This window comes from Olea europaea, chromosome 3 (assembly GCF_002742605.1).
Source record: "Olea europaea var. sylvestris chromosome 3, O_europaea_v1, whole genome shotgun sequence".
NCBI classification, from domain to species: domain Eukaryota; kingdom Viridiplantae; phylum Streptophyta; class Magnoliopsida; order Lamiales; family Oleaceae; genus Olea; species Olea europaea.
This window is the reverse complement of record NC_036239.1, coordinates 2,193,671-2,203,745: the sequence shown is the minus strand read 5'-3', so window position 1 is coordinate 2,203,745 and position 10,075 is coordinate 2,193,671. Positions and strand designations below refer to the sequence as shown.

The following is a 10,075-nucleotide window of genomic DNA, read 5'->3' as shown; positions in this document are numbered from 1 at the left end:
ATATAGTAGGTCGAATTTGGTAATATAGAGCGTTAAAAATTCGCGAGGCATTAAAATTACCAAAGGCCAGATAACACAGTCGCTCGAGCGAGGTCCTGGCGAAACTCGAGCGACGTACCTTCGCTCAGGCGATAGACCAGCGAAACTCCAGCAAGGTCAGTTCTGCAATTTTGGCTCTAGCAAGGTCAGGGCGAAACTCCAGCGACATCAACGCGCCGTTTGCATCTTCAAAGCATCCCACTTTACCCTAGACCTATGCTATGACCTTTACAAAATTGCAACTTTAGTCCCTGAACTATTTGACATGTACAATTTAGTCTTTGACTTTACAATTTTGACAAATAGGTCCTTTGGTCACAGATTGCCAATTACACATTTTCCTAACAAATTTCATATACAAATTTCCAACATTGTCTACCGAATTAGAATTTCAGAGAGGGATCTGATTTCTGTATTCATTGTTCATTGGGGTATTACATGCTTTGTCTAGTTCCACTGATCTTTTGCTTTTCAGCAAACTAATTCAAAAACTAGCTTCTCCTGTAAACTTTTTTTGCTGTGTGGAGGAATAATTAAGTATTTTTTTGTTCCTTTCTAAAATACGTGACAATACGTATACAGGCACAAGAAAGAGAGAACATCCTTAAGCTTATGCAAGCCCAAGGGATATTATTGAAATATACTGGTAACAGCAAAAGACCAATTACAATCAACACACAGACACTAGGATTATGATAGCTTTATAGTACGTAGTTTGCCAAAATTAATGGGGGTATACAACTCCAAGCTTGTAAAGACAGATATTCTTATTGGTGGTCACAAATCAGCCACGGAAATTGACAGCCTATACACTTCATATAGTAAAGAGCTTGGAGTGAATGTCAAACATCTGAGTAGTAGACAGTTGAGGTTCCTACAAAACACCAAGCAAATAACTCATTACCAAAATTTCCTTTGACGGGATAGCTTTAATTGATATCGAGTTAAAAAAAATAAAAATAAAAATAACGATAGTAGTGTATTACAAATAGTAAACAAACAAAGGATATTGTGCACTGATTGTTCCTTCCTTCAGTTTGTCGATTTGAAGACATGTTTGCTTTGTACTATTACCAGTCTTTCTCTAACTAAAACATGCTATGTAAGATGTGAAATGATGCTGCATACATGTAAAAACAACCATAACAATCTAATAAAAGTATACCTGTGATTCATGGGACTCTTTCAAGCCTACTTGTTCTTGTGCTTTTCTTATTCTCTCAATCATAGCAATCAGTAGGCGTCCATAAGTTAATTCTGTTTCTTGTTCCAAGGTTTTGACAAAGCTGTAAGTTAGGGCACCAGTTGCTGTACCAGAGAAAGCCTACAGTAAATCCAAATAATTGTCACTTATGGTGTATAGATCCTTACGTAATTACCTAAGAGATCAAAATTAAGATTTTCCTCGTTGGACGAGACCATCCATGAAAATTGTGTGCTATATCAGCTAACATATAAGGACATATGTTACATTACAATACTGTTGAACTAGTTGTGGTTCGGTTAATATATAAATTGGCAAGCTATTAAAATACTGCACCTGTCGATAGAAGAAATTAAATTTCAGATTTAAATGGAACTCATTTGATATTTTCATTGCATCAGGATAGTCATAAGCAGTCTCTAGGTTTTAATATGTAGTGTTAGATTTTAATTAAGAACATCCCCACACCATGTAGGATAACAAAAGGTTTGTGGTACTAACCGTAGTATCTGCAGAATTTTGATGATCTTTACAGGCGCTAATACATATTGCAAATCCCCCACTGGAACCTTTATATGCGTGGGATACGCGATGGTCGTCCCACTTATAGTATCCTTCCCTGAAATGATGTGTTCGGTTACAAGTTTTGATAGTGAAATGATTAAAGTTTTGATATTCTAACCTGTTTATACTGCACACATGTGGAAGATCTAAGAAGGTTCCACTGAAGCAGGTGTCAATGATGGCATGAAGTGTAGCTCCATGGGGTAGCGGCCTCACAATGGTGGCATTGATCTCATCATCCAGTATCCTTCCCTCAGTCTCATAGTCAACGGGCAATAATGATTCATCATATCCATCAATTTCATCACCATCACGATCTCTTACTCGAGAGCCATGGCCCGAGTAGTAAAACACCAAGGAGTCTCCTGACCTGCAACCTTTAATAAGCCAACGGAGGGATGCTCGGATATTGTGCTTAGTTGGAATCCTGTATGGGTCTCTCTCTTCTTCTGCACTACAATTTATTTAAGACTTTCGAATTCCTGTGCATATTTGTTGCACAAGTAAATATGAATATGTTTCAAATTTCATTAGAAAGTGATTGATACCTGTGAGCAGCAGAACGGAAGAACTGGGAAAACCCAACCTCTTAATCAGAAGTTCTCTCATGATTAACACATCATTAACGCTACCTTTGAGACTCTTTTGATGTCCCTTGTAGGTAATGCCGCACAGAACAGCTCTTTTCTTTCCATGTGCAAGAGAAGGGGACACCTGATTTGAGCCTGTAACCTGCGTGTTAATCGGTAGATAGTGGACATTACCATTGAAGCGACTTTGCAGTATTGTAATACCACCACACGAAGGACAGTGTATGGTTCGTTCCTCAAAAGGCACCAGCAACTTCAACCCACAATGCCTGCATATCTCTTTCCTAAAATTCCTTGTTGCCATATCTCTTATTTTTGCTTGATTTCTTAGAACTGAAATGCCAAAAGAAGCTTAATACATACAAGCTTCTATGCACCGCTTGATTTATTTTATATGCCAAGTTTGACAACTTTTGTAGTTTCGTCCATGCCTCAGGTTGAGAATCAGATTCCAGTGTCTACTTCCTTTTCCTGTAATAGAACTGTATAATTCAGTGGCACTTGAACTTTTGATTAAATTGGTTCTTGTCAAGTGAACTGTAAACTCAAATTAATTTTTGAGTTTTTTATTTGCTCTGAGCCTATAAATTAGTTAAAATTTTGGACTGAAATTTAAATAAATCTGTTAGTGACAAGGTGAACTCATTATACTATTCTAATATTATAGTTTTACAGCATAAACTAAAATAAAATAGATGCATAACTGAGTAAAGAAAAGCCTCAACTTGAAAATTATTCAAGGTAAATCATACTTATCAAACATCCTTTTAGAGTAATAATATTCCGATAAAAACGACAAAATACTTATCATCTAAACACCGTTTTAGAATAATAATATTCTGATAAAAATGACCAACTTTGAAATGCTATGAAAATTCCAGCTCTATAAGCATCATATGTTGGACTAAAAAGTTATTCCCATGGAAAAGGATTAGAAGGTATAGATTCACATGACCAGTGAAAGAGACCCTAGCAGAACAATTAGTATTTACTAAATAACACAAATTTAATATTAAAGAGAATAAGACATGAATCAGCAGTGATTAGAGAGTAGAGATGGTAGTGGAGCGTGTTCAGGACGGGGGCGTTAGCCCATTTGTTTATTTTATTTTATATATATATTTACATTTTCAAAATTTCGAATTATGCTATTATTAGAGAATAAACTACAAATTCAAAATTTTAAAATCCAAAACAAACAATGCTCAAACTAACAATTTTTTATTTTGTTTAATCTTCTTCAATGCCCCGCCCCCCCGAGAACCCGTCGGGGCGGGTTTTTTTGGCCCCATTCAGGACGGGGTGGATTATTTTGTTATCTCTGTTAGAGAGCTTGGGATTTCATATTAAAAGATAGACATTGTCAAGGAGAATAACTCAATCTTAAAATCGGAATGCTTGTTTGAGCTTTAAATGGATCAAATTATTCGTTTCAACTTACTGAACTCTAATAGCATATTAAGACTTTTTTACTAATAAATTGATTAGTCAGTGAACTCAAATTAATTTTTGTATTTTTTATTTGTCCTGAGCATACTAAATTATATAAGAGAGTGGGAAAAGGAAGATACTCTGCCAACTAGAAAGAAATAAGAAGATGCCTACTCAAGAGAGAGAAAAGTGCTTCAAGGGAAAGAAATAAACAAACAAATTGGGGTTGAACTTCGGCAATAAATCCTTTATTTAACACAAAAGGGAGGGAGGAAAGAAGCATCCATTTTAATTTTGTGTAGAGATAAGTTAAAGAGAATAACAAAAGTGTATGCAAGTTCAACGCAACGTTAGATTATTTTTTTGGTTGTGATTATTGACTCTTTACTGTTAGAAAAATTATTGTCAAACGATCTCCTCGAACTATGATGTTAACTCGGTAACTTTCTCAGTCGGTATTGACCTAATGACTAAACGGTAAATCGACATCAAAATGAAATTGACCTGACCCCGATTTGTTTGGGCAATTTGAAGCAGCCTAATTTTAATTAGTGCTGCTCATAGCCCGTCTCCACTTATTTGGACACTTTATAGATGAAACCCACTCAAGTTCCCACTTAAACCCTTAATTGGGCATGACCCATTACTGTGACCTAATTCTAACTATTTATTCTAGGGCACCCATCTCTTGTTCCATACGGTTTCAGTCTCTCTCTACCTCTCTATTCTCTCAGCATGAGAAACTTGTGTTCCTTTTTGTGCTCTCTTTGTCCACTGCCTTTGTGGCCATTTTTTGTGCATCTTAAGTGGGTGAAGGGAAGCAACCGTAAGTGAAGAGGCATTTTGAGGGTTTTGGGTTGATTTTGATTAAGCTGTCTATTGGAGGAGAAACTAAGCCTAGTTCAAATCTTGGTGGGCATCATCTTCCGCTCAACATCTAGTATCAGAGTAATATTGTGCTTCTTCGTCCAGAAATCGACCAAAAGAAGGCTGAAATTGGGGATTTTTCGAAAAGGGCCGAATATGAAAACCTCAATTCCGGCCAAACCAGTGACCGACCAAAAAAACTATACCTATATTCGAACTCTATGGGCAGAGGTGTCCCTTCCTGCAAGCGTATGAAGGTCGATCTGAACGAGTTGTNTCAAGTTATGCAGGAAAAGTTGGACGATTTTGCCTATGGACGCTTGATTTGCGATCATTACCCAATTGCATTGATATATATTTATAAATCTTTAAGACGAATAATAGTGGTCCTAAAACAGCATATTCGCATCTCTCGATTTTACGAACTTCAGACTTGTCCACTCTGGTAAATTTGCTTATCCCGGTTAAATTTTTGAACTAGTGTGCCATCGTGTGAGATGGCAATAGGTTTGGGGTAACTGTGTGGGGTAACCATTGCTTGTGTTAGAAATCAGGAACTATATGTTCTTATGCGATTGTAGTATTTTGTTTTGCGAAAAAATTCAATTATTATCTCTGTGATATACTCTGTCATAAAATTACTTTGATTGAAACTACCTTGTTTATTGACACATTTCGTCGTTACCCAGTTGATTACGTTAGAATGCCTAAACCTTACCTGTTTGAACATTTCTTTGATATGAAATTGTAAATCTCACGAAATCTTGGGAGTCTAGAACGATATATATACTATTTGTGACCCTAAGACTATTTTGTGTGGCTTGATTGTGAATCTGTGCATTTTTTGATTGATCTGTAAAATGACAATTCACAATTTTAATTTAGAAATCTTTAACGGAATATGTGATTTTTCTATATGACAACAAAATACGAGGGGTATTTTGGTACAACAAAAGGATTCAAAAGTCATTAAAGGCAATTTTCTTGCTGAATATTCAAAAGAACAAAAAGAGAAAGTTGATGACCTTGTCTATACTTCGATAATTTTATACTTGTTTGGCGTTCTTTTTAAGAAAAGTGGGAAAACTGAAAATCACAAAAAATCTTTGGACAAAATTAGAAAACCTGTATTTGCTCAAATTTATTCCAGACAAGCTTTAATTACTAGAGCATTTTTTCCGTTTTAAAATAAATCATTCAAAGAATTTTGATGACAATTTAGACATTTTTAACAAACTTGTCGAACACTCAGTTAACTGTGAAGAAATGGTGTCAGAAATCTATAAAGCTATAATTTTGCTTAATTCTATACCTGATACCTATAAGGAAGTTAAAAATGCAATCAAGTATAATAGGGATACTTTGACGCCTGGAATTGTCGTTGACTTTCTTAAAAGTAAAAGAGATGGAGATTAAAGCTGAAAAATCTGATAAAAAAGGCGGTGAGATTTACATGATAATGGATAGAACTCAGTTTAGGCAAAACAGTCACAACAGGTCCCATGATAATAGCGAGTCAATTAGTAATGGAAATAAAAAGAAGGGCAATGCAATGATAGGTCTAGATCAAAATCTAGAACCAAAGTTAGAAAATGTTATGGCTGTGGACACACAGGATATTTTATAAAAGACTGCTATAAAGAGAAATGTAGGCTGAAGGGAAAAGAGAGAGATAAAGTGAAAGTCTTTCATTTCCAACGTTGAGATTACTAGTTCTGTAGCTTATCCTGCCGAATTAAACATAATTGTCAATTCTTGTTTGCATGAATGGATACTTGATTATGATGTATCTTTTCATGTAACATCACAAAAAGATTGGTTTGAAACTTTGCACGAATCAAATGATGGATGTGTTGTGCTATGTGACAACTCTACTTATATTGTTGTTGGGATTGGTGATATTACATTAAAGTTCGACATTGATTTTGTGTATACTTTAAAAGATGTTAGGTACATCCCTGAATTGTTTAGGAACTCAATCTCGGTAGGGATACTTGAAAAGGCTGGCCTCTCGTTGAAGAAAAACACTCCCAACGATCTTTGACCGGACGGGGTTCACTAGTAAAATTGGAAATGGAACCTTAGAATTGGTAAAGGGTGCTCTGGTTTTTGATTAAAGGAACTAGGAAAAATGATATTTATGTCACCACTGGAGAATTGATAAGAGGTCTAGATCCTCTTATCTCCCTTGCCAAGGCAAATCACACACATAAATGGTCCAATAAACTTGCACACACATGTATTAAGGGTCTTAAACTCATTAATGAAAATGGTGTTTTTGGAAATGATCATGTGTCTGATTTGTCTTTTTTGTGATCGTTGTGTGCTTGATAAATATCATAAATCTTTCGTCTCCACGAGTGTTCATAAAATTAAAGACATGTTTGAATATTTGTATTTAGATTTGTGGGTCCTGCTAGTAATCCCATATTTGGTGGGAATAGGTATTTCTTATCTATTATAGATGATTTCTTGAGAAAAGTGTGAGTTTATCTTTTAAAAGATAAGTCCAATACATTCCACAGTTTTAGTAATTGAAAAAAATAGGTTGAAACCTAAACTGCTAAAAGAATCAGATTTTCAAGAACCGATAATGGTCTAGAGTTTTACAACACTGAATTTGATAATATGTGCAAAGAAAATGAACTAACAAGGTATAAGATTATTCCTTACGCTGCCCAACAAAACGGGGTAGCTGAAAGGATGAATAGAACTATTCTTGACAAGTTGTGTTGTATGATCTTAAGTTCTACTGTCCCAAAGTCATTTTGGGGCGAAGCTGTTACAACTGTCTGTTATCTAATTAATTTGACTTCATCTGTTGCATTGAATGGTGACACTCCTCATGAAAAAATGGTGAGGTAAATTAAGTGATTATTCTGTGATTAGAACTTTTGGTTGTGCTGTTTGTTCTCATTAGAGTGAAGGAAAACTTGAACCTGAAATTAGGAAATGTATTTTTCTATGTTACCCAAATGGTATTAAGGGTTACAGGTTGTAGGCTATAAGCCAAAAGGGGGTTAAAATCATTGTGAGCAGAGATGTCACATTTAATGAAGTTGAAATACCTTGCCTTAAAACTGAATTTGAACTTGTGAATGAAGAAGAAAAAAGTGAAGAAAGAAATCAGTTGAAGGTGGAGTTAGGAAAACTTAGCATATATGTACCTGCTAACCATAATGTGGTGGAAACTTAGGTTCAGCAACTTGAAGTGGATAATAGAGAGGAAGAAGTGATAGAAGAGCACCCTGAGGTAAAAAACCCCTTAGCAAATTATAACTTAGCTAGGGATAGAGAAATCAGACAAGCGAGAGAGCCTAGAAGATTCGGATATGAATTTGAGCCAGCTTTTGCTCATGCTAGCTATGAGGATCTAGCGGATAGAGACCAAGAACTTTCGATGAGGTATGAGAAGTGAACAATTAGAAGAGTGGTTCAAGGCAATGAAAGAGGAGATGAGTTCTTTAAAAAAGAATCAAACATGGGAATTAGTACCTAGACCTAAGAATAAATCAATAGTTGATTGTAAATGGATTTTTAAGATTAAGAAGGGTGCTAGTAAATTTGAGCCCTTAAGATTTAAGGCTAAGTTAGTGGTCAAAGAATATACAAAAAGAAGGGTGTTAATTATAACGAGTTTGTTTACCAATTGTTAAGTATACTAATGTTAGGGTTATGCTTGCATTAGTTACACACTTTGACTGGGAACTTGAACAATTTGATGTAAAAACTGTCTTTTTACACGATGAACTTGATGAACAAATTTTTATGAATCAACTAAAAGGTTTTAAAGATAAACTAAAACTCGATCATGTGTGTTTCTGGAAAAAATCTTTATATGGCCTAAAACAATCACCTAACCAGTGATATAAAAGATTTGACTCTTGTGTACCCATTATAGGGTTTCAAAGAAATAAATTTGATCATTGCTCGTACTTCCAATATGATCATGCCAACAATGACTGTGTGTTTTTATTGTTGTATGTGGATGATATGCTCTTGATTGATTTATCGACTAAATAGATAAGTAAGATAAAAACAAATTTGAATGGAGAATTTAACATGAAAGATTTAGTTAAAGTTAAGAGAATCCTAGGTATGGAAATTGAAAGAGATGGGTCAAATTCTACCTTGTTTTTACATCAGTCATCTTATATTTCAAAAGTATTGAAAAGATTTGACATGTATGAGTCCAAACCTGTTACATTATCTTTAACTAATCATTTTGTATTATCTAAATATCAGACTCCTTGTAATAAAAAAGAAATAGAATACATAAGTAGGATATCGTACTCTAATGTGATTGGTTCTACTATGTACTTAATGATTTGCACCAGACTGAATTTAACTTTTGCTGCTAGTACTCTTAGTAGATACATGTCGAATTCAGGCCCTAAGCATTGGGAAGCCTTAAAATGGATGTTATGGTATCTAAAGAGGACTTGTAATGTAGGTCTAAAGTTTGGTGCCAATAAAAAAGTGTAAAATTGAAAGGTTTTGTAGATACGGATTATGCAGGAGATAGAGACAATAGAAAATCTACTTCGTCCTATGTGTTTACTTTGTCTAACTCTTGTGTTAGTTGGAAGTCACAGTTACAACACATAGTTGCATTATCTACGACTGAATCAGAATATATTACCTCCACTGAGGCAATTAAAGAAGCATTGTGGCTTAGAAGCCAGCTTCATAAACTGTGCTTTGAATGACTATGTAGTAGTTTATTCAGATAGCCAATCTTCCATACACCTATGCAAAAATCCTATTTTTCACGAACGCTCCAAACACATTGATATTAAACTATTTTATTAAAAACATTGTGTCACAAGTAGTAAGACTTGAAAAGATACATACATAATATAACTTTTGGACATATGCACCAAGGTGCTACCATTGGTGAAGCTTAGAAGTTGCATGGATCTTCTAAACATTGGTGGAGGTAATTAGGTTTCAATTTTGTTGGTTCCCTATATTGGAAGTATTACTAATAGGTGATAATGTTTTTCTTTGTAGGTCTTTGGACGCCAAGGTGGAGGTTTGTTTAGCAGATTGTTGTCAAACGACCTCCTCGGACTATGATATTAACTCGGTAGCTTCCTCAATTGACATCAACCTAATGATTGAACGGAAAATCCACATCAAAGTGAAATTGCCCCGACCCCAATTTGTTTGGCCATTTGAAGCAACATAATTTTAGTTAGTGCTGCTCATGACCCGTCTCCACTTATTTAGACAGCTTATAGACATAACCCTCTCAAGTGTTATTGTGACCTAATTCTAACTATTTATTCTTGGGCGCCCCTCTCTTGTTCCATATGGTTTCGATATCTCTCTGTCTCTCTACTCTCTCTGCATGAGAACCTTGTGTTCCCTTTCATGC

The 10,075-nt window shown here is 35.1% G+C and overlaps 1 protein-coding gene across 1 annotated transcript; it reads right to left on the bottom strand.

The window, feature by feature from the left end:
• Positions 1 to 629: 629 nt before the first annotated feature.
• LOC111381679 (metacaspase-3-like) lies at positions 630 to 2,789 on the bottom strand. The gene is made up of 5 exons (XM_023005480.1): positions 2,356 to 2,789; positions 1,926 to 2,256; positions 1,745 to 1,862; positions 1,205 to 1,363; positions 630 to 913 (listed from the first exon to the last, which is right to left on the bottom strand). Exons 1-5 carry the CDS (start codon positions 2,699 to 2,701, stop codon positions 854 to 856), a joined length of 1,014 nt encoding a protein of 337 aa, XP_022861248.1. The 5' UTR covers positions 2,702 to 2,789; the 3' UTR covers positions 630 to 853.
• Between the last annotated feature and the right edge of the window lie 7,286 nt (positions 2,790 to 10,075).

What these genes read in the sequence shown, in the direction of transcription:
- LOC111381679 (XM_023005480.1), bottom strand. Translation starts at nt 2,701, where the DNA reads ATGGCAACAAGGAATTTTAGGAAAGAGATATGCAGGCATTGTGGGTTG. An exon ending in AAAATTCTGCAGATACTACG is followed by an intron (nt 1,364 to 1,744) that starts GTTAGTACCACA and finishes GATTTACTGTAG; the next exon opens with GCTTTCTCTGGTACAGCAAC. An exon ending in AAGAGTCCCATGAATCACAG is followed by an intron (nt 914 to 1,204) that starts GTATACTTTTAT and finishes GGTGTTTTGTAG; the next exon opens with GAACCTCAACTGTCTACTAC.